This window comes from Rattus rattus, chromosome 5, assembly GCF_011064425.1.
Source record: "Rattus rattus isolate New Zealand chromosome 5, Rrattus_CSIRO_v1, whole genome shotgun sequence".
Taxonomy (NCBI): Eukaryota; Metazoa; Chordata; class Mammalia; order Rodentia; family Muridae; genus Rattus; species Rattus rattus.
The window spans coordinates 111,728,483-111,753,713 of NC_046158.1; the positions used below are offsets into that span (position 1 = coordinate 111,728,483).

At 48.7% G+C, this 25,231-nt stretch overlaps 1 protein-coding gene across 1 annotated transcript in view; it reads right to left on the reverse strand.

Annotated features, from left to right (window-relative positions):
* Rassf2 (Ras association domain family member 2) overlaps nucleotides 1-20,283 on the reverse strand; it is a 37,509-nt gene extending 17,226 nt beyond the window's left edge. The window contains exons 1-2 of the mRNA XM_032904255.1: nucleotides 19,980-20,283; nucleotides 1,120-1,210 (exon numbers count right to left, since the gene is read on the reverse strand). Coding sequence (XP_032760146.1) covers nucleotides 1,120-1,178 — 59 coding nt within the window. The 5' untranslated portion in view covers nucleotides 1,179-1,210; nucleotides 19,980-20,283. The remainder of the gene's footprint in view (nucleotides 1-1,119; nucleotides 1,211-19,979) is intronic.
* Between the last annotated feature and the right edge of the window lie 4,948 nt (nucleotides 20,284-25,231).

Sequence of the window (25,231 nt, forward strand, 5' to 3'; positions counted from 1 at the left end):
TATAACAGGCATCTGTATGAGACCAAGTATAGTGTCTAAAACAATTTAGTCTCAGATAAGCTAAGTAATTTTTAAAGGTGGGGGACATCAAAGAGGTAAAAGTCAGTTGGTCAGACTTGCAGTAGGACAGGCTGGAGGCACAGCTTAGTGTGGAGTGCTTGTCTTTCCATGAGGCCTAGGTTCAATCTCAAGGGGATCGGAATCAACGTCTGCTCAACCACTGTCATCATATCAACAAAACCTGTTGCAGAGACTTTAACACAGGAAGCCACGGCCCAGTCCCTTCCTTCTCCTTTTTCTTCTCTCATGAACTGGGGGTTGCTAGGCAACTACTCTATCTCTGAGCTACACACCCAGCTCCCTTTTCTTTTTAAATTTGAGATAGGGTTTTTACTAAATTTCCCTGACTGGTTTTGAACTCACCACAGCCCAGGCTAGCTTCGAATCAGCAATCCTCCTGCCTCAGCCTCCCAAACTGCTGGGATTATAGGTATGTGTTACCACACCCCACTGACCCTGCCTCTTTTATTTAGAGGGTAGGTGAGACTATTTTAGTCAGAGCAATGGCAATCTACAGCACACGATTGCAGCCTGGTCTTTCCCTAGGCAACAGGACAGTAGGGGTAGTGAGCCGTGCTTGTGTCCATTTATGGTAGCTATGACAAAATATTTCAGACTGGGGAGCCTCAAAACAACAGGATTTCACCTCTCAGGCAGCAGCTGATTTAGTAAGGGCTGGGTCTTCTCTGTCTCCTCCCTGCTTCCCCACATGCTAGAGGGATAAACCCACACCCTCATATCTTAATCCATCATCTTAGTCTTCAGAGTTCAGAGGGAATGTGGAGGTACAAACATTCAAAGCACAGCAAGCAGCCACCAGCCAACTCCTTTTTCTAGAAGCCTTGTTTGAGTTCCCAAAGGTGCAGTGTCCTGTTACCCTTTCCTGGTCAGGTGAGGCCCACTGGAGCATGTTTTTGTCTATGATTTCTGTTTATCATGACATAGCTCTCACTAGCCCCCCTTTCCCTGCTTAGCTGCTCATGCAGATAGAACTCCTCTCCCACTGGCTTCCATCTACTATGGACAGAATCCACTGGCTAACGCTACACGACATCTTACTTGGGCATGTACTTGTCTTGTCCGCATGGAATTAGGGCAGTTTGGTGAGTGTAGTCCATTCTTCCCTCCTCTTTTCATCTGAAGTAGAGGCCTGCAATTGAAAGGAGAAGGCAGTGTTCAGAGCTTGGTCGTGACCTTGGTAGATCCTGCAGAAGACAGGAGGAGACAAAACCATCCAGAATGGCTCTCCTTCCCCCAGATCCACAGCCAGAGCTGCCCAGAGTAGGGCAATGAGGTGCCATACCCCGCTGGCCTCAGCCTCTAGGAAAAAGTACCCAAAGGAGAGAGCACGACTCTGTCCCAGCCAAGGAAAATGCAGAAAACCAAGCTGGTCCTAAGGATGGTCAATGAGTCTCCTCTCTAAGAAGACGTTTGCCACACAGGGCAAAGTCTCATCTATCAGAGATATCCCAACATCTACTATAGGACTTGACCAAGGACAGGAAACCACCTGAAATGTCCAAATAAAGCCAGGCCCAGCAGTGCAGCATAGTTCCGGGTGGGGTCATTGGAACGCAGTGTGTGAAGGAAATTCATTACTTGGGAAAACAAGTCATGGGTTAGGAAAGTAGAAGTCTCATTTTGTTTAGTTTTATGTTACAGTAGTGTATGCATATGTCTACACAGACAAGTATATGAAAACGTATATTCATATATATTCATATCTCCTCCCCTTCACCTACTGAAATGTGCAGTTGGGCTGTACTCAGCTGTAGGTCTGTCCCTTGCATTGGAAGACGCTTGTCAGCCTCCCTGGCATCTTCCCACTCAAAACCAGTAGCCTGTCCCCATCAGGACAGTCACAAAGGTGTCTAAGACACAGCATAGTGGCAAATGTCGCAGCACTTGGGAGGCAGAAGCAGGAGGATCATGAGTTTGAGGCCAGCCCAGGCTACATAGCAAGTTCCAGACAAGCTTAGACTACAGTGAGATTATTATATGAAAGAAAAATCAAGTCTCCAGATATCACTTAGTGCCTCACTGGGTCAAAGCTGCCTCTGGTTTGAAGTCCTGGCCTTTACATAGACTCGAGTAAAGGTAAAAGACTGGCTTTCTCTAGTCGTGACTTCCCTAACCTCTCCCCGACCCCCCAATATGCTAAATGAATTCTCAGGGCTAATGAGATGTCTCTGTAGTTAAGGGCACCGACTCTCTTCCTGAGGACCCAAATTGGATTCCCAGCACCCACACAGCAGCTCAAAACTGGATGTAACTCCGGTCCCAGGGGGAATCCAATCCCCTCTTCTGACCTCTGTGGTTACTGTACACACTCAGTGCACAAACACACATGCAGGCAAAGCACGTCTACCGGCCAAATAAAAATAGATAAATGTCAAAAAAGGGAAATACATGAAGAATGGAGTTATAAAATATAAAAGTGATATAAAACATTAAAATGACAGAAATAGGGCTCAGCCAATGGCTAGGCCATCCTACGCTTATCTGTCAGGCATCTGCTATTTCTGAGGCAACTCCAGCACCAGGAATCTTTTGTGGCAGACTTCAGCAAGTATATCATTAAACTGAACCCACTGCTCTGATCACAACCTTGAGTTTGCCCCATGAGAACAGAGCCAGAACTCTGACTGGCAGAAACGTAAGACAGTAACTCTGTGGTTTTAAGGCCCTGAGGTTTGACTTGTTCTATCAACCATGAAAGTGAATAAAAGGTTTCCTCATTCAGGATGAGATTTGTAGCCCATCTGTGTACCAAATAACGGGACCCTAAGGAGCTCTAGGTTCTAAATTTTTGTGTTTTTCCCAAAAAAAGAAAAAAAACAAAAACAACATAATCTGACCATAAAACCAGAGTAAATATGTGCTGTACAAAAAGAAGAAAGAAAGAAATAGGAAGGCAAACTGGTTTGAAAGTTTTCTTCTTTCCCTCCTTTGAAAGTGGCCGTTCCTCATGTCTAGCAAAATACCCTAAAAAGGCCTCTTTCTATGTACTTGCAGGTTTGTATAGTCCGTAAGCATCCATGTGCCTAGCTGTGAAAGCCAACACTGCCTTCAGTGTGCAGGTTGTGTAGGAGTGAATAGGAGGAGTAGATCGTTCTGTCATGGGAGGGCAAGACCATGGTGGACCGCAGGAAGGACACCATACCTGAGCTTAGGTTGGGTCCTGGGGATGAACTGGACTCAGTGGTCCCTTAACTAAGGTGTCAATGTAAGACAGTGGTGACAACATGCGGGGTAGATGTGTCCAGGCAGAAGCACACCCTTTGTACAAGAGGGGAGTGTTAGCCTCTGAGTCAGAACAGACAGTGTCACAGTGAGAATGGAGAGGGTTAGGGCAAGTTTCCGGGTATCCCAGCCAAGAGAGGGGGCAGAGGGGAAGGAGTCCCTTGAGGAGAGAGAGGAAACGAGATGAAGGGTTCTAAAGGCCTTTATAACAAGGCACTCGGAGGTGACAGTGGAGCCAGGGGCTGGTGCTGAAGCCCAGAGAATGTCCCTGGGCCTGACTGAAACTACATGAAGGTCATAGGGGACCTTGGTTAGAGTCGTTCAATAGCCAGGTCCCAGTGAAAAACAGATTGGTAAAGACTATGCCTGACCCCTAGCTGTTTTTCCACCTCAAGCATAAGGGAAATTATATTCCCCCACCCCCCTCAATTCCTCTCTTCCATTAGTATTTCTTCTGAAAACTCTTTTCCCCTCTCTCTAGTACCATCCGACCGTCCTTCCATCTTGCTGTTCATCCATCTTCCCATACATGCTTTCCCCAACCATCCATCATCCTTCCACCCATCCTGCCATCCTCCTATTATCATCCACCCTCCCATCATCTTCTTGCCCATCTCCTATCTCCCATTCATCCTTCCACCTTCCATCCATCCTCCTCCATACCTCCTTCCACCCATCCACCTTCCCATCCATCCATCCACCTCTCTTCCCATCTACCCATCTTCTCATCTATCTCCCAGTCACATCCACCCACCCACTTATCCATCCATCTTCCATCTACCCATTTTTTTTATAAATTAATTTATTTATATATGTGAGTACACTGTAGCTGTCTGTCTTCAGACACACCAGAAGAGGGCATCAGATCCCATTAAAGATGGTTGTGAGCAGCTGAGGAATGCCGAATGGCTGAGAAACACCTAAAGAAATGTTCAACATATTTAGTCATAAGGGAAATGCAAATCAAAACAACCCTGAGATTTCACCCTCACACCAGTGAGAATGGCTAAGATCAAAAACTCAGGTGACAGCAGATGCTGGCGAGGATGTGGAGAAAGAGGAACACTCCTCCATTGTTGGTGGGATTGCAGACTGGTACAACCATTCTGGAAATCAGTCTGAGGTTCCTCAGAAAATTGGACATTGAACTGCCTGAGGATCCAGCTATACCTCTCTTGGGCATATACCCAAAAGATGCCCCAACATATAAAAAGACACGGGCTCCACTATATTCATCGTAGCCTTATTTATAATAGCCAGAAGCTGGAAAGAACCCAGATGCCCTTCAACGAGGAATGGATACAGAAAATGTGGTACATCTACACAATGGAATATTACTCAGCTATCAAAAACAACGAGTTTATGAAATTGTAGGCAAATGGTTGGAACTGGAAAATATCATCCTGGTGAGCTAACCTAATCACAGAAAGACATACATGGTATGCACTCATTGATAAGTGGCTATTAGCCCAAATGCTTGAATTACCTAGATGCCTAGAACAAATGAAACTCAAGACGGATGATCAAAATGTAAATGCTTCTACTCCTTCTTTAAAAGGGGAACAAGAATACCCTTGGCAGGGAAGAGAGAGGCAAAGATTAAAACAGAGACTGAAGGAACACCCATTCAGAGCCTGCCCCACATGTGGCCCATACATATACAGCCACCCAATTAGACAAGATGGATGAAGCAAAGAAGTGCAGACCGACAGGAGCGGATGTAGATCGCTCCTGAGAGACACAGCCAGAATACAGCAAATACAGAGGCGAATGCCAGCAGCAAACCACTGAACTGAGAATAGGGACCCCCGTTGAAGGAATCAGAGAAAGAACTGGAAGAACTTGAAGGGGCTCGAGACCCAATATGTACAACAATGCCAAGCAACCAGAGCTTCCAGGGACTAAGCCACTACCTAAAGACTATACATGGACTGACCCTGGACTCTGACCTCATAGGTAGCAATGAATATCCTAGTAAGAGCACCAGTGGAAGGGGAAGCCCTGGGTCCTGCTAAGACTGAACCCCAGTGAACTAGACTGTTGGGGGAGGGCGGCAATGGGGGGAGGTGGGGGGGGAACACCCATAAGGAAGGGGAGGGGGAGGGGAATGTTTGCCTGGAAACCGGGAAAGGGAATAACACTCGAAATGTATATAAGAAATACTCAAGTTAATAAAAAAAAAAAAAAAAGAAAGAAAAAGAAAGAAAATGCCAAAAAAAGAGGCAAAAAAAAAAATACCAAGAGAAAAAAAAAAAAAAGATGGTTGTGAGCTACCATGTGGCTGCTGGGATTTGAACTCAGGACCTCTGGAAGAGCAGTCAGTGCTCCTAACCTCTGAGCCATCTCTCCAGCTCCTACCCATCTTTCAATATATCCATCTATCTTCCACCCATCTATTCATCCCTCCACATATACATCCATCCATCCATCTCCCATCCACCCAGCCATCCACCCACCCACCCATCTACCCACCCATCCATCCATTTCCCATCCACCCATCCATTCACCCACCCATCTATCCATCTATCCATCCATCCAACCATCCAACCATCCATCCATTCATCCATCCATCCATCCATTCATCCATCCATCCATCTCCCATCCACCCATCCACCCACCCACCCATGTATCCATCCATCCAACCATCCATCCATCCATCCATCTTCCAAACCTCATATCCTTTTCACCCACAATTTCCATTCCCCTTTTTCTTCAGAATTATTTAGCTAGTCTCAAATAAACCTCGTGTACTTTCTATAAAGGTCTTTGTTCACTGCCTCAATCATAGCCTATAATTTAGTAATTTTGTTTTTCATCTGAAAGCAATCTACCCAGTTCTTCAGACAGCTCCCTTTTGATACCACATCCTCTTAAACCTACTGGGAATACCAATTAGAGACCAGGAGCTCTCCATGTAGTTATTAACATCTACTTGATACTAGTGCTTAAATAGGCAGATCAGTGAAACAATTCACATCCAGAATTAGACCCAAATATATCCGGAAACACAGAGTGTGAGCAGCATCACTAAATAGCAGAGAAAAGACACATTAGCCAAAAAAGTCACTAGAAGGCTGAGTGCTTTTGGAAAGGGAAGATGAGGAGATGGGAAACAACTTATCTTCTTATGTCATCTACCGAAAGATCAGACATGCATTGAAATTTAAATATTAAAAAGTAAAATTACAAAAGAATTTATGGTGTCATCTATGTATGTGTGTGTGTGTGTGTTAAACCAGATGACCAAAAACAAACAAAAATAAGTAATGTTTTCAACTTTCATTTAGAAAAAAAAAATTGTCCACAGAAAGTCAGAAGGCAAATATGAGAATGTACATGACAAAGGGCTAAGGTCCTTAACATATGAAGAACTTTCTCGGTAAGGAAATTCAAGTTACTAGGAAGTCTTCGGAATTCTTTCCACCTCTCTTGCGACCATCTTTATTCGTCAGAACAGAAACCAAGTCATTGGGCAGCTCCAGTTGTAGGGATTTCCCAGGGCCTTACTCTTTCTAGCTACTGGGCAATCCTACCACGTGTACAACCAGAAATGGGCTGCTACTCTATCCTCATGAAAGTCTGCCCTGTAGTCTATGCTACTATGTCTTCTCTGGCCTGCTTCCTCCTTCCTCCTTTTCCCTTGATTTTACACCTCTGGAGAGGAATGTACGAAGACTGTTTCCACCGTGTAAGGAGAATATGTCCACCATATTGCTGAACTGACCATGTTGGTGGCTGCAGGACCTCTCCTCCCCACGTTCCCAGAACACCTGAGTTTCTCTTCACAGATTTTCCAACCATCTCTACAGTTCCCTAACTATCCCAACCAGCTAGACAAATGAAGCTCACACACACTGCAAGGCAAGCCTGAGAGGCATCCTAACAGAAATGGAAATTTAGAATTAAGGTCTTCACAGATGGAGGGTCAAAGGAAGATGATTTGTGTAGGTGGAAGGTGGTTCAATGGACGACTTCCTCCAAGGTGACCCTCAGGTTCTGCAGCTGCTGGCTGTAACTCTCCTGTCTTCCCTGTTATTATCTGGAATTTGTAGGTTGCTGTTACTTCGAATGCCTTGGAGAAATCATTTATAAGCATCATGTCCCACAATGCCTTGGGAGCAAACTGGCAGTTGATATGCCTTTGTAGAAAAGACGGGAAAAATAAACCAGAGGCCACATCAGTCAGCATCCTCGGTGCAGGACCGAAACTCCCTCTGGTTTATCACACTGAGAAAAGATGAAAGAAAGGGAAGGAGAAAGGAGGGAAGGAGAAGGGAGGGGCCAGCAGGGCACAGGGGCGTGCCTTTAAGCAGAGCACTTTACGGGTGGAGGCACGAAGATCCCTGGGAGTTCCGGGCCCTACAGCACTTCACAGAGAGACCCTATCTCAAAATAAAAGGTGGGAGGGGGCATTTTCACCCTATCACTAATCTGGATCTGTTCTTTGGCTGTGTAAACCTTCCCCTCTGCTGACCTGTGAACAGGGGTATCACCTTCCCAGGACTTCTAAGTCAGTGCGTTAAAAAACGAAGGTGACTTCTGAGTGACCCCTAAAAGCAGAGCATGTCTGCCGTGACGTTTGGAGAGGTTACTACTGTTGGACACAGGCCACTCAGGCCCCAGTCACACCGATTTCTTGATGAGACCACCAGCCAGGCAGATTTCCTGCTAACACTGGCTTCATCCTTTGGCAGAATGTTCTGGGTTCTCCTCAGCACTACCTAACTCCCGTGTGACGCCATCCAGCTTGTCAGAGCGGTCTTGGTGTGTCCCAAATGGAGAACAATCATGACTTCTTACCTGCTTGCTTTTAACTCACATGGATATCACAACCTTCCTTCTCTAAGACCCAGGAGAACGTCCTTCCAAAAGATATTGGTCATTGACCACATCTCACCCACAGAGAAGCTCTGGGCCTGCTTCTCACACTCCTTAGGTGCCGTTCATCTTCAAATCAAATGCAGGCAAGCTCCTGTGTTTTCTAAACCCTCATCCGTATTTTCCTTACTGCCTGAGCTAACCCAGCCACACCTGGCCAGGGCCGTGCTGGAGGGACAGGCACTACCATCAGCCTGCCTGTCCTTACAGTACTTAACAGCTGTGACACAAAAACCACCTGTCTGAGCCTTCATTCAATCTTGGGCCAGCGGCTCCCAGCCTGACTCCTCCCCTGCCCAGGTTCCCGGGAATGATGGCTCCTGCAATGGAGAGTCTGAATTCAACTTTGGCTATGAAGGAAAACCTGGTCTCGGGGGTGAGGCAGGCAGTCCCTAGGAGCAGAGCCCAAGCACAGAACAACTCCAGCCCCCCGGGGTTTCTCTATAATATCTGCTGGAGAAAGATGTAACAGGGCTGTCAGGGGGAGGGAGCTAGGAGGTGGTAGGTGGTGGGAACGAGGTGGTGGTGCTGATTCCTCCAGAGACAGGCAGTTGCTGGCTCCCACAGGGGCCCTGGAGTGTGAAGAGCAGCTAGGAGTCGCCCAGTGATGTCAGTACTATCACTAGCCCAAAGGCCCCGCCCCTTCGCTGGAAGGAAGAGTGACCTCACAGGCGAGAGACATTCGCAGGGTAAGGGCAGCAGCTAAGACTCGTGGCAATACTTAGAACGTGCAATAGTAAAACGGGCCGGGGGGACATCAGCAATATCCACCACACCCTAACGGGCACTGAGAAACAGTTTGAGACCATTAAGTAACTAAATACCGTTTAAAAGCTGGCATTTTCTGCCTTCTGCGTGTTTAACTTTGAGTCACATTCACTCTAGACTCTGCACAGGCCTGCCAGTCAGTCAAGGAGTTGGTGGTCTACCTTGCTCACCCCTCTTCAAGGCAGAAGGCACAGGAATAAGTCTCTGTTCTAAACCTGCAGTCCGTGTGGATTCTAAGAACAGCAAACGCCTCTCCGAGTGGGTTACCCTGGAAGGGTGACAGCCACCAATGGGAGATGTGTCTTAAAGCAGCAGCTCTGATCCCCTCACCTCATGAACCGAGACAGTGGTCAGCCGGACAGCAGACAGCTTGATTATCCAAGTATTTGACATTCATTACTGGTCTCCTTAGGTGGCATAATGGATGGTGACTGACCTCAGCCAGTTATGGCTGCAGAGCCAGGTCTTTTCCCCAAAACTCTGTTTACAACAACAACCCCATGTCTGGAACTAGACTCTGGTTGGCCATGGTAAAACAGCCGCCCGCCCACGGCAGGCCTCACGCTTAGAGTGAAAGGATGGAGACGGCCAGAGGAGGCATTGTCACCGACCCGCCCAGAAGCCTCCCTCTTCCTTTCCACCAGCCTGGTGCATGGGCATTCCAGGCCTCTCACACCTGACTCCACAGATCAGGGAAGGGCTGCTCAAACCCGAAAAGGGCAGCTCTCCTCAGCTTCCTGTGAGAACAAAGGCCAGGCCTTGAGAAGCCTCGGAAGGCGAGAAAGGCCACAGTTCCCTCCAAACAGCAAATCCCCCTCTTCCCAGGCCTTCATTTCCTTCCAATGCGGGCACCCTTACTCCCTGAGGTCAGAAGCTGGCTCTGGCTCTGTCCCAGCCCTGAGACTATCTTTCCTGTTGCCCACTGGAAAGGCCCAAAGGAGAGAAGCAGGTACAGGAGAGAAAGGCAGAATCCTGGCTGGACAGCCCACAGGGAGGCCGGTGGAGAGTCCCCTTCGATAGCCATTGCTGTTTTCCTTTCCTGACCTGTCTTCCTGGGTGTGTGGTAGGGCCTGGTCACCCCCACCTCAGCAACCATGAAGGGATAGAGGAGGGTAGCATTCAACACCCATGGGTCAGTGAATAGGACAGTGAAGGGATGGTTTCAAAAAAACCCACGATGCCCAGGCCACAGTGAAAACCAATGACTAGCAGTACCCTTGGGAGCCTTCCCTGTCAGGCCAGTGTAGATCCAGGGCGAAATCTGTGACAAGGAGCTGTGTAGACCCAGGGCAACACCAAAAGTATTACAAAGAAGGAAGGAGTGTCCAAAAGAGAACCGAGATGGTCTTTAGCATCCCTTCCTCTGATTTATGCTTCCAAAGAAAAACGGGATAGCAACACATCTCTAGGGGCCATGATGTGCAGGCACAGAGCTGGTGCTGAACCCCCTTTTGCAAACTAGAAGCAGGAAGTCTGCCTGTTACAAAGGAAATGCTCGCCAGAGGCCCCAGCTTCCCCTTTGGGGCTAGTCTCTATTTCTTCTCGGCTCTCTCCCCCTCCCCCAGCCCAGAGCATTCATGCTGTGCTTCATATTGTAGTGTGAAGACTAACTGGTCCGGCCGCCCTAGAGAACTGGCTTTGTGGAGGAGCTGTACGGAGAGGAGACAGTACCAGGCCCTTTGTATGTGCTTCAGCCCCCTCTTAACAGGGCAGGAAGAAAAGCTGGTGGCAAACAGGAAGCCCCGGCCCCATTGCACCACACAAGGAAGGAGATTTGAGCTGTGGGCCTGCTCTGCCGAGATCTACAGACGACAAGAGAGTCCACACAGTGGTTCACAACTTCGCATGAGCGAATTCAGATTTTCAATGTTTTGCCTTTACCTAAGTGCCTTGATCAATGGAGGGCCCACTTCCTGAGTGGGACCTGCTTACCGCTCTCTAGCTTTCCTCAGATGACCTCCATCTCTGGCGCCCCAATACCTGAGATCCCTGGCAGCACCCAGTACCACAAGGCGGGCTGGAGCTGAGCATCCCTCCCAAAGCTTTACACTTTTTATCCTTTAAACACTCTAAAATGTGCTTTATTAGAAGAGAGCGCCTTGAAGCCGGATGATGGCAGCACATGACTCTGATCCCAGCACTTGGGAGGCAGAGGCAGGTGGATCTCTGTGAGTTCCAGGACAGCCAGGGCTACACAGAGAAACCCTGTCTGGAAGAGAAAAATAAGTAAAAATAAAATATGGAGAAGGAATTTAGAGACTTGGGGCGTCACGATCAGACCTTGAGGTGGGAGCATATCAAGAGGTGCATCCCGGCCACGTGTGTGTAAGTCCAAACATATCAGACCAGCCAAAAGCTGGCCTTGAGGAGGACAGCACGTGAAGCATTGTGAATGTTAGAAGAGATAAATTACAAGTAGACCAGTGGGAGAGTTAGTCACCAAGGACAGCATGGGGTGTGTGGAGGTAGGGGGTGAGAGAGAACGTGAGATTATGACTATAAGGAAAATGCTTTGAGGGCCAGAGAGATGGCTCAGTGGTTAAGAACACTGACTGCTCTTGCCAAGGTCCTGAGTTCAATTCCCAGCAACCACATGGTGGCTCAAAACCATCTGTAATGGGATCTGATGTTCCTGACAGGTACACTGTACGCATATAAATAAAAGAAATTTAAAAAAAAAAAAAAGGAAAATGGTTTGACCCACACACACCATAAAAGAAGAAGCCTCAGAGAAGAAATAAAAGGTGCAAGGTCAGGTGACTGCCCCATGTCCCACACAGAGCCCAGTGTTCCTGGTGCAGTGCCTGGCTGGCATGGGCTTAGCAAGTGGATTAGGCACCAGCCAACAGAGGCTGGGAGTCTTGGGATATGGGAGGGTGGAAGGGAGTGGTCCAGCAAACAGGCTGTAAAAAAGGTAGACCTAGAAGAGCCAGACCCCGGGCAGGACAGGGAATGTCCTGTCCAGGTTGAGCCTGGCAGTCACAGCCACCGATCCACAATCATAGTGACCTGTCAGGAAAATAAACTAGCTCTTAACTAGCTCTTGCTTTCTTGCCTTCTCTTGCTCCTCCCTTACCCCCTCTCTCTCCACGTGCTCATGACCAGCCTTTCCTCTCTCTTCTCTCTCTCTCTCTCTCTTCTCTCTCTCTCTCTCTCTCTCAACCTACTAGCCTCTTAACTCCCCTCCCCATGTCCTGAGTACACTCTATCCTATACTATAAAGAAAAAGAGAGAGAGAAAAAACTATTTTTCTCCATCCCAGGCTCCACAATCAGTCCCTACCTTATCCCTACTCTCTGGGGAAAGAGACTCCATTACGGACAAAGGCACAGATCCTATCCAAGTCACCTCATTCCCACGGACCACGGGGCAGATGCAGAACTGAGCCACGGCAGAGGGCTGGGCTGGGATTCCCCCAGTAATTGAGTCTGCAAAGACCAGCTCCTTCCACAGCACCTGCGCCTCTGACTTGAGTCCTACACATTCAGGTCTGAATTCCCCAGCTACTGCAGAAGAAGTCAGGAAGCAGCTCTGAGACAGCCGCCCTAAACACCTGCTTCCTGCTCCACACCAGCAGGGCTTGGCCAAGTGGGTGACCGGGGCCCGCCCAAGACACCAAATAGTCAGCTTGACCAGCAGGGCAGCTTGTTTATAGAGGGACATCCCTCAGGCGTCCAAAGGCTTTTCAGTGGATGTTTATGAGAGGAAGCTCAAAGGCCCTTTATCTCTTATGAGACAACAACAGCCATGGTGTGTACTAAAAATGGCACAGAAGGAAGTAAGAATTCTTTCCAAAAAGGTTACGTGTGAGTGAAGGTCCAGGTATTGGTGTGTAAGAGAGGGTGTGTCTAAAGATAGGCATGGTTGTGTGGATGCGTGTAGAGTGTTTTGAGATGTGGAATGAGGGTGGGGGAGCTGTGTGAGGTGTGCATGTTTGACTATATATGTTTGGGGGTGGGGCTCAAGGGTAATGTGCGTCAGGAGAACGTGTCAATGTTTTTTCTTGACATCCCACATTCAACACAGAAGCCTTGTAGCAGTGGAATTTCTCCCCGCTAGTAAGTACCAATCATTTCTGCAGTGGACACCCTGTGTCCTCTAATCCAGTTAAGTCTCGACATAGCTCTCTGGAGGCAGCATCAGATTCCATGAGTTGGACACTCAAACCCCTAACCCATCCCTCTCTTCATAAGCCAGGCGCAAGACCCAGGTTGTAACCTGTGCTTCTGGCCAACTGGCTAGCCGCCAATCAAGATCCTACAACCTCTCTCCCAGTGGAGCTGTTTGGCTAGGCAGCTCGGGGAAGTACTTACCCTCTCGGGTTTACTATACAGCATACCAGAGGTTGCAGGAGCTGCACAGTGTGAGGTCTAGAGTTCGAGGCCCTGGTGATGCCCTAAATCCGATCCATTTGAGCATGAAGAGCTCCCTACATAGGTAGGCTCGCAGCATCGACAGCTGCACTGATGTGTGGTTGAACATAGAGGGTATGTTCCAATGCTCCAGCAAGGCTTCGTGCATATTAGCCTCAGCTCAGCAGTCCCCCTCCCAGGACATGGGGCAAGACCAGTCTGGAACAAGGAGAAGCAGTGTGATCTGCTCTAAGACAAGGTAGATGAGAGAATTCAGACCGGCTCAAGCAGAGTCCTAGGATGCTGGTCCTCGTCCCCTATTACATACAGACCCTGGAAGGAATGCTTAGTCACAGCTCCATGAGGCGGCCTCTGTGGCCATGCACGGGGACCCTGCCATGGTGTACATATCTCAGCCTTTCTGTGAACTGAAAGTCAACTGTGATAGAAATTTCACCAGATTGGTTTATCTCAGAGCAGTTAGGAGATACTGGGGAGATGACACAGACCCAGGCTGAGTGAAAAAGAATACGTTCCAGGCCTGCATTTCTCAGAAGCAAGGGTTATTTTAATAGGGTAGTTTAGAAGTCTTCCCTGGAAGACAGTTGAACCTCCTTCTCTCCCAGCCCAGCAGCCTTGCCAACGGCAGGTAAAGAAGGGTTGCCTCTGGTTTCCTCCCATGATAGGTTTCTGTGAGGGCCACACGTCCTGTTTACAGAATGGTTTCCAAGTCACCGGCCGCACCGAGACTCAGCTCTGACTTCACATCCTCTTCCTGAAGGGAACCCCCACAAGCCTTCCTTTTTTGGTGCTATAAGCTGAGAATCTAAACTTTGCATACTGGAATTTTGGGGTTTCCTCTACTTCTTACCCGAGGTCAGGGTTGAAAATCAAAAGCCAGGATGTCTGACTCCCTTTCTTCCCAGAATCCACAGGGTCTTTGGACTAGAGGCAAGGGTCTCCAGGCAATCAGCCATTCCAGGGTGTCTTTTCCACCTCTTTTGACATAATGCCCAACCATTAAACAAGGAAAACTCTGTATGACCCAGCCTATCTCCCAACACCAGAAGAAACTGCACACTTGGGGGTTTCCATGGCATTTTGGGAAATCCTCCACAGCATCATAGTCCCGCCTGCTCGGCTTGCCCTGCCCTAGCTGACTAGTCCTACAAGGAAAACCAGCACCATGAAAAACCAAGTCCCTTCAAGGTCCTCCAAGACAGTTTGTACAGACTGCTGCACACTCCCTAGGAGTCTGGGATTTGAAGGGGAGAACCAGGTACAGAGCCTTCCAGAGGCGTCCCAGATCTACCTTTGATCAAGGCACTGAAGACTCACGGGCCCAGCAGGACTTCTCTTAGCAAGGATCTTAAAGCTTTCATCCTAGAGCATGGCACCCTACAAACTCACCCTGACCTGTTCAGTGACCCTGGACTACCCACAAGACCTGGCTTCAGGTCCACAGCTGACCACAGGACCACAGCTTCCAGATCACCTTCACCTCAGTGTCAGTTCAAAGAACACACTTGCTTATTTACTGGACCTGCCCCCATACCACAGCCCCAGCTAGCCTTCCACGTGCACAGCAGAGTGGGACTCGCCTTGAATGTCCCCGTGGTCAAGGAGATCCGATGCAGAACATAAAGAGGTACCTATTATCTTCCGCTATTACTTAACTTCTCAGAATACCTGAAGCTTCTTGGACCCTACCAACCAAAGTTCTCTTTATGCCCCAGGCCATGTTGTGAACAAAGGGTCAACACATAAAGTCATGGTCACCATGAGGGGCATTCAGCAAGTCCTGGTCAGCCACAGGGTTCTGGGACACTCACAGGTGTGTGTGCACACACACTCGCGCGCGCGCGCGCGCGCACACACACACACACACACACACACACACACACACGAATGCTTAAAACAGAAGAGTTGAGACTCCATATTTAATGAAGTTAATCTGACAACCCATAACTGAATCTCCCTCACCACAAGACAGCTACTGATCCACCTTCCCAAACTCACTACCCACACAGTCCTCGGATGAGATGCTTCAGCAGCAAGGGGCTGAGGCCCGGCAATCAGCAGCCATAAAACCCAGCTATGATCAGCGCCCAGCCAGCAGGGCTGTACACGTCCACCCCAACCACCTCCCTCCCTCCTGCTAAACGGAGATGGAGACGGAGCTCAGTACCTGTCCCAGGGCAGGAAGAATGGCCAGGGCCCTGTGGCCTGACATAAAATAAACCACCAACACCAATCACCACCTGCCTCTCCCAAGACTTTCCTTTTTTAATACACAAACAACATACACATTTTACGTATTTGCTTTCTTAAATATGAATAAGCAAAAAGTATAGTCATAAAATGACAACTATAGAATGCTCTCACTTGTATAGGGGCTTTCTAGAACAGGCAAATTCATGACGACAATATGTAGAATAGCAGTAGCCAGGAGCTGGGGAGAGGAGGCAGTGGGGACCACTGTTAAGGGGTGCACACTATCTGTTCATATACTCTGGAAATACACAGTGGCGATGGTCCTACAGGATTGCAAGTAAGTTTGCTGACTCTGAATTGTACACTTAAAAATGATCAAAGAAATAGTTTTTATGATTTTCAACGGGGCATTAAAAACTATAGCTATTACCTATAGAGGGGAAAAAAGAGATGAGAAACAAAATCTCCCAAGTTTCTGCCACCTAGACAGGCCACCAGTTCATCACATCCATCCTCGCAGACACATATCTAAATGGATGGCATGTTTCACAAAAGTACTACCCTGCCTGGTAGCTTCCTTCTTAGAAATACATAGTATCTGTCCATGTTTACAGACGCGCATCTGTAACCTTCATTTTCCAAGCCATGTGATATTCCATGCCATAATTAACTAGCTGGAGATTGGGAGCTTTGTAAACAATGACTCCAGGGACATCCCCAAGCACTTGTCCAATTATACCCTTAGCGGAGTGCGGGGTCAGGAGCTCCCTCAGGAAAGCTGTCCAAAGGGCAGAGAGGTCAAGCTTCTCTAAGGGGGCTAACTTCTGTCTTACCAATACTCTGCTCTCTACCTGGATCTTTCTTAGACTTCACTTGGGTTCCTAATATATTGCACAGTGCTCAGAAAGACTCTTTTCCACAGAAGCCATCCTAACCTCCATTCCCAGGACTTCCCTAGGGACACATCCTGCCTGGGCCACAGAAAGCAGGCAACTGGGACCTAACAAGGCAGGCAGGGTTATCCTGGGTTAATGTCCACTGAACTTCTTACCCAGCACCTCTTTGAGGGTGCCCAGGGATGCAAGCTTTTGAAAGCTTTCTGTGTTCAAGATTTCAATCTTGAGTAGACATTTAAGTATTTCCTTAAAATGCAAATAGACCCTTCCAAAAGAAGCCAAGGGCTGAAAGGGACACACGGAAGTGCCTAATTAATCCCTTGCCTTTGAGATGGGGAAGTAAGGCTCAGAAAGGTTCAGCACAAATGTCTCAGTAACCACCCTGGAGTCCCAGGACTGTCTCAATTGGTGATTCAACCAAACCAAGTCAGAGAAAATTTTGGACATCTAGTGCAATCCTTATTCTCCTCAGCCAGGGCATAAAATTGAAAGGAGTCACCGGTGTCATATCCCAGCTCAGCGGTGGCCAGAGGTTCACACAACTCATGTCCTGCCAATCCAGTGTTCAGTGACATCATGTTGATAGCTAAAAAATCAGCAACAACTGGAATATTTATACTACAGAAGCAGGTGAACACTCCAACCTAAGGCTTCCCCACACCACCCTTCTGAGAGCCAGCTGTTACAACGCCACAGAGTATCACTGGTCACAGCCTAGCTATGCACCCTTGAGCTGCTGACCTCCATTTTCTCACCAGTCTCTCCAAATCCAGTTCTCCATGTCCCACCATAATACACACTCTCAGGTCTATCACACCCCTCCTCGTATTAACCAAAGAACTAGAAAATGTCTTGCTGAACACAGAGAGAAGAAGTCAAGTTCTAGTAGAAGGGGAATGGGGATGTAAGACAAGAAGGGAAAACATAGTGACGTCTCACCGATTAAGAGTCCTGGCTGCTCTTGAGACCAGGTTTGGTTCCTACCACCTACATGGAAGTTCACAACTATCTGTAACTCCAGTTCCAGGGCATCCAGTGCCCTTATCTGACCTCTGCAGGTACCAAGCACTCACAGGGTGCACGCACCATACATGTAAGCATTTACCCATCTTCATTCAATCTTTAAAGGAGAGAGTCATTCCTGTGAGCAGTTGGAAAACTGTCCCAAGAAGTAACTTTAAAGACAGCCTAGAACATGTCCCAAAATAATCCCTTCGGAGTGAGGGGACTGGGGTGTGTTTATATAATTTCTCTCATCACTGGCTGGTAGAAGCCAACACGTAAGGAGGACACTGACCACAGGGGGAAAAAAGATAAAAAGGAAGACAGACTCCAAACCCACTCTACCCATAGAAAGGAAGTTAACCAAACAAACACAACTGAGTGCAAACCACTGCTAAGACCACATAGTGATAGAATATGCCCACTTTGTCAATCACTTTGGGTTGATAGAGCCAAGGAAAGCACAGGAGATCTTTCTGTTAGCTGTTAGAGAGAGTTGGGGATGGGGAGAGGGGGACTTGGAAGTCATTAAAGTCAGCCAAATGTCCTTCACTCTGGTTCAGCCACGGTTGCCTTGAGCAGGGATCCACAGGAGCCTCAAACTCTTAACCCACACAACTGCATCAGGCTGTGCTCATAGACTTGGCATCTTCATCCAGGGAGGGTAGCAATGACCCACTCAGTGGAAGCCAAGCATGCCCGTGTTACTGTACCTACTGCTCTGCCTACTTCCCCCCCACAGCCATGTCCTCTGTGGAAACTCAGAAGCAAACTGGCAGCTTAAGTGGGAGTTTACCCCTCCTCGAGGACTTTAAAAAGTTCTTTTGGGAGTTAGCTGGGCAGTAGTGGCACATACCTTTAGACTTTAATCCCAGCACTTGGGAGACAGAGGTGGAAGATGTCTGTGAGTTCAAGACTAACTGGATCTCACAGTGAGTTCCAGGACAGCAAAAACTATACAGAGAAACCCTGTCTCAAAAAAAATTCCTTTAGGAATCAGGGAGGTGTTTATATGTGGCAGTTTTGTCATTGGGGTAAATAAATGGACCGCACTGTGAAGGTGTCAGGAATAGTGGTAAGCGATGGGGAGGACTGTTGCCCTGCCATTATCAGTACAGCTGGGGCAGCTCTCAGCAGCTAAGACTTGAGATCAGAGACGGGACATGCTTTTATCCCAAGCACATAAGACTTGAGCAGTTTTTCACTGGAGGAGAGGAGAGGAGGCTTGGGCAGGCTCTAAGGCTGTTCTTAGGACCCCTCCCCCATCCCCTCTCAGCCTTTCCTTAGGACTCTAGCAGCTACACTCAGCTATCCACCTCCATCTCCTCCCAAGCTGCCAGGACACTTCCTCTCTAAGAATCCCAAAGAGGACAATCAACTCAGGCTCTCTTGTCATTGGACGGCAAGTTTCCTTTCTGGCAAGCCCCAGAATCTAGCCCAAAAGAGAAGCAGAGGTGTCACAAGTACAGCCCTGAGCACACCTTAGCTGGGACCTTTAGCCATCACTGAGTAGATCACACACAGGAAAGAAGTCAAAGGGAAACCAGTCAGCCTCTGAGCCTCTGAGATGCTGCAGATGAACCCTAACAGCTGAGAGAGGAAGAACACGGAAAACAAGGGGTGGCATCTATTGTCCTCCCCCTAAAATACCACAAACTAGAAAGCAAGCACCACTAAAGACAAGACACAGTGAGCTGGAGAGAGGTATGCTGTGGAAGTCAGAGCCTGAGAACTTTGCCCTCAGGGAAGTGGGGGTGGTGACGACTGCAGATACCACAGAACAGAGCAGAGCACACACTGACCAACCTGGCCCATCCCATCCATGGATGCTGGCATAGGGATCTGGGATACCCTGGTCTCTTTTTAGCTGGATTTCCCAAGTCTACCCTCATCATTTGTGCTTGAACTCCATGTTTGGTTGTGTTTCTGCAGTACTCCACCTCTGCTCTATTTTTTAAAGAAATGGGTGTGGCTTCACATGACCCCTCCCCCAACACAGGCAATCCCAAATACTACCAGTCCACACCCCCAGCTGGTCAGGCAGTCCCCTTTGGTACGAGGGCAAGAAACACGCTTCTTTGCAAACAAAGGTCATCTCCCACTCTGCCATCCTTTCTCTACCTTCCCGAATCCTGCCGGACTACAGCAAGTCCCAGGAATCAGGCAGGTTTCAACAGCCCTACCCTAGGTTCTCCGAGCTCAAACGAGCATCGCTCAGAAGATACCACAGTTAGTCCCTAGGACAGAAAGGAAGGAGGGGGCACTCTTCTCAAATCCAGTATTGCTTAGCCACAGAGGTTTCTTTAACCTTCAGACCACCTGTAGGAAAAGCTTCCACTTAATGAACGTGGATGAAAGTATGACAAATCAACCTCAGGTTCCTCATTCACGTGCTCTTCAAAAATGTCCCCTGCTGAATCTTCCGGCTGTTTCTGAGAACCATGACCCTAATTTTTTCTTCCCTCTGTCCCAGGACCATTTACCGCGGGGACAGAGCCCGCTCTGACAAATTGTCGTTTGTCCACCGCTTCCTCTTACCGGAATCCTCCACTTGTGGGGTGCTTACCTTACTGTAACCCTGGCCTCTGCTCTCAGGAAGAATCGTTTCTAATGCCCTGATTTCCAGACTCTTGGGACTAAAGCGCGCGCACCGTTGAGAAGCCTTGTGCTGAGCCTGACACTGAAACACAGTGGTTGTCTGTCCAGTGGCTGGAGATCTGTCCCTGTCGGGTCATCACCACTCTGCTGCCTAACAAGGCGCACTCCGAGATAAAGCTGGGTGCAGAGTAAGCACTCTATATACACGAGTGGCCAGGCCGGCTTTTGAAAGCACCTGCCTAGCTCGGCCTCCAGAGACCTCAGGCACCAGCTCCGGAAGGGACAAGAAACCCGAGAGGGGGAAGTGCGCACAGCACCACGCGCCCTTAAACTCTGAAACCCAAAGGGGATTGGGCTCGCCGCCGACCGGCGACTTGGTCCTCACCCTGGGAGCCAGAGGGCGCACTACAGTCCGACCCTCCCCCAAGCTCCCCAGGCCTGCACCTGCTATCTCTTCACCCCTCCAGGGAGTTCGGGGACACCTTGCTCCGGGGATGGGAGTACTTTCCTGCCACTGCACTTAGTGTCGACCGCAGAAAAGGTCTTAAGGGGTCAGAGCCGCAGCACGAGCTCCAGGCCACAACTTTCTACCCGAGAAAAACGAGTGGGCTGGGACGCCCGCCTGCGCTGCTTCTGGGGCAGCCCGCACACCTAAGCCCACCTTGCGGCTTGGGAGAGGGATGTCGAGCGGAGACAGGGAAGACTCAGGGACCGGACCAGGCTGGCCACGGGCCGCTGAGGGAAAACTTTGGGCTGGGTAGAGGGAGACAGGACCACCGGCACCTTGCACCCGCATCCCGCGCCAGTACCCGCCTCCTCGAGCCCCGCGCACTGTGTCTTGCCTGTGTCCCGGACCATCTGTATCCGCTCTCGCCGCAGGGGTTGGAAAGTGGGGGCGCCGCTGCGGGGGTGGGGGTGCTCCAGCGTGCTTGGCCAGTGATCCGCGGGACCCGCTCGCTTGGGCCGGTCTGGGCGGCGACAGTGCGGCTGAGGGCGGGCGCCCCGCCCACCTGGCCCCTCCGCCCCGCCTCCCCAAGCTCTGCCTTTATCTGCCGATCCTTGACCAACCCACCCGCCACCCCGTAGTTCTCTCCCCACCCCTCTTCTCTTGCCTTTCTTCCCTCCTCTCCCTCCCCCCCCTCAAGGGGGCGGAGCTTCTCCCCTCCCTTCAAGACAGACAATGCTGTGGCTTCGTGTCGGCCTCCTCCCTTCATCTCCCCCCCAACCCCGCCCCTTCCAGCTCGCGCCGGCAGCCAGCATTTCTTCTCCGCGGGCCAGAGTGCACGAGGAGGGGGGAGGAGAGTACGGGTGGAGGGAATAAGGTGCTGCCTCTCGCCCCATCGCGCCGGCCCTCTCCAAGCAGCGCGGAGATTTGGCCCGAGCTCTTCAGTTCGCCTGGCACTGTGACAATCACTCCCAGGGAGCAGCCCGCCCAGAGAATGCAGATTTCCTAGCAGAGGATGTGCAGTTGGTGGAGTCGGGTAGTGGTTCTTTCTAACACCCGGGTTTGTTCCCAAAAGGGTTTGAGCTGCCAAAGGGCTAAGTGGGCCCCTTCGACTTCGCAGGCCGGCAGACGTGACAGCAATGTGAAGGAAGTCAAGTTTCTTTGTCCATCCCTCACCACCACCACCACCTCCTCCTCCTCCTCCTCCCTCCTCCTCCTCCTCCTCCTCCTCCTCCTCCTCCTCCCTCCTCCTCCTCCTCCCCTCCTCCTCCTCCTCCTCCTCCCTCCTCCTTCTCCTCCTCCATCCTTAGGGACCTCCGGGGAACTCTTGAGCATAGGAGGGAGCACCCAGCTACGGATTCTGAAATCTCTAGCCATAATTCTTCGTTTATACATGCCCGACCTTGCAGTCGGTTCCCAAACCAAAGAAGAAGGAAACCTAACGGTTAAAGAAAGGGTGGCCAAGCCCCCAAAGTGCATCCCGTCTGCCTAGGAGCCAGATATTCTCTTCTAAACTCGTTGTTTGGATCTTGGAATGTGTCTCCCATAGAAACAATGTTATAAACGGCTATCCGTTCCCAGACCAAGCCACAAATGTGCTGAGCCCAAAGCGCAGCTGTGGGGTGGTGCTGGAAACGTCCCACAATACTGAACAAGAAGGCTACTGATCTGCTTTTTCTACTATGAAAAGGGAGGGAGGTATTAGAGGGGGAAATGCATCTATTCCTTTCCCCTTGATCTATAAACACAAATCTGGTCCATTAATTTCTCTCACTGGAGCCATTACTGTGTATTAGGTAAACTGCTTTACTTCACAGGTATCAGGACTCCAGGAAAAACGAGCTCTGAGGATGTAGCATTTCTACAGCTAGAACTGCAGGGAGAGCTGAGGAAACCTTCTCGAAGGGTTCTTCCTTCTCTTCTAACCTGGCCTTCCATGACCTCAGAAACAGGACAAAGGGCAGCCATGACTACTAACAGCAGGGCTCTGGTTTTGCTGTTCAAGAAGCTGTAAGATATTGCTAGAATTCCTCAGTTTCTACCCCAGCCTCTCAGAAGAGCTGCTCCCTGACTCACTTGAGTCAAATGGTCATTGTATAACCAATCATCTGGCTTCCTGACAATTAGGGTACATTCTTAATGCCAGAAATACTGGTCCTTGGCCCTATTAAATCCAAATTGGGCAAGTCTGGTGATGTGCAGCCATAATCCCAGTGCTCATGAGGCTGAGACAAGAAGACTGTGAATTTGAGACTATTCTGTGCACATAGTGAGACCTTTAAAAAGCACCTCTGTGAATACAATGAGTGGTGATCTGAGTCACTGGAAAACACCTTTCTAATGGTCCATTTCCTCATAAAGAGGCCATAGAAGAGGAGAATGGTCCTTCATCCTTTCAGAGAAGATAAAGGTGATGCATCTGGGCTGGAGATGCTATTTCTCAATAGGAAACACACACTGAATTTTACGTTTCAACACTGCAGACTTCCACATGCAGACTGCACAGGAAGGTCCACTGCCTATGAGAGCAGCAAAGGAGCACCGTCTAAAAGAAACAGACCAATAAAAATGGTACCAAATACTGGAGCAGTAGCTCAGAAGGAAAGGCATGCATTTAAAATGTCTAGTAGCTAGGTTAATAGTTGGAGAAAGCCAGGCATGATAGCACACAGCTGTAATCCCAGCATCTGGAAGACTGAGGCAAGAGGACTGTGATTTCAAGGCCAGCCTAGGGCATAGAGAAAGTCTTGTCTCAGAGGTGGTGGTGGTGGTGATGGGGGAGGAGGAGGAGGAGGAGGAGGAAGAGGAGGAGGAGGGGGAGGAGGAGGAGGAGGGAGAGGAAGAGGAGGAGGAGGGAGAGGAGGAGGAGGAGGTGGGGTGAAACAGAACAGGTAAAATTAAGTTTTATAATATTTCTGTTTGGCCTGGTGTGTTGAAAACATAATCTTAACATGCAATCAATACAAAAGTATGCTGGGCATGGTGGCTCACACCTTTAATACCAGCAGTTGAGAGGCATAGACAGGATCTCTGTGAGTTCCAGGCCATCCAGAGCTACATAGTGAGACCCTATCCCAAAAATGTGTTATGTATAAGCACACTGTAGCTGTCTTCAGACACATCAGAAGAGGGAATCAGATCTCATTACACATGGTTGTGAGACACCATGTGGTTGCTGGGATTTGAACTCAGGACCTCTGGAAGAGCAGTTAGTGTTCTTAACCACTGAGCCATCTCTCCAGCCCCCACATAAATAAATATTAAACACACAATAATATAAAGAAATTATTCATGAAATATTTTATATTTGATACTATATATTTAGTATATTTTTATACTAAGGATGAAATGGGTACATTTTTAAACTTCAGCGTATCATAATTCAGATGCTAAATTTTTATCAAGAATTTCTCAATCTGATTCATGTGTTTAGGAATATATGTATGTATATGCATATGCATATAACAAAAATTTATTTTTAAAAGAGACCATGAGTTTGACGGAGAGTAAGAAATTATGAGGGAGGGTTAGTGTGGAGGAGAGGGAAGGAGGATAATCTCAAGATAAAAGAAAAAAAATTCTCAATCTGTAGTTACATTTTTAAAAGTTCTAGTTGGACAAGTAGAGTCACATATCTAACTGGGTCAAATAGACTTCAGATTTACCTAGCAATTGCATTGAGAAGCAATATTTAATGTTAATTTGAGTTGTGTAAATAAACTTAAAATTCTGTTCCTAGAGAACAGGAGCCAGCCAGGTGTGGTGGCATACTGCTTTAACGCACTCCTCCAGCACTCAGGAGGCAGAGGCAGGCAGATCTAAGAGCCCAAGGCCAGTCTGTTCTACATAGTGAGTTCCAAGCCAAGGGATACAGAGTGAGACTCAGGCAAAAAAAGAAAAAAAGAAAGAAAAGAGAAAGAGAAAGAAAACAGCAAAAAGAACAGGAGCCAATCAGTAACTGCATGTGACCAACAGATTCCACAGAAGGATGACCCAGGACTAATGGCTTCCAGAGTGGGTTGAGGAGGCCCTCTGCTTCTCATTAGCAAAACACAGGCAGAAGTGTAGAACACCCACAGAAAGTAATTTCCCAACTTCCTTTAGCTCTCACTCTTGCATCTGGAAAGGTGCCTGCTGAGAAATAGAAGGATATGCTCTCCGTGATTATACAGAGGGAAGGCCTGGGTTTAGCTTACTAAGGTCACCGTAAATCCTAGGGTACCACAGGCCCCCAAAGGTTTGAAAAATGCTAATTTTTAGGCTCAGGTTAGACTTGGATGCAGGTCATTTACTTAGGTCCCAGAAAGCAAGAACAAGGGAAGGACTATAAGGATGTAAAGAAGAAAATTAATAGACACGTTTCTGTTGTGAGCATCTAGGGCTGTAGTCCTCAGGGTGCCCTCTGAGGAACTGGATAAATGTCTGCTCTGAGGCTGGGGGACTGCGAAACTCATGGAAACCTGACCAGTTAGTTGAGTATTGCTTCCAGCCTACCTCACATCCTCAGACCTCCTGAACTGTGTGGCCTCTGTTGGTCTCTGAGAGAACAAAGGGAGCTGTGGCGGCTGTCTCTGTGATGGTAGGGACAGGAGAGAGAGGTGGGAAATTAAGAGGATACAAGAGGAGACGAAGCCTCTTCCCGTGGAATCTGGCTGTGAGTGAGAAACTCAGCTAGCAAATCACAACTGACTCTTGAGCTGGAGTTTGACTTCCCAAAGACATTTCAAATGAGGGCATCCCTAAGTCTGAACAACACACCTCGTAAGACTACCTAC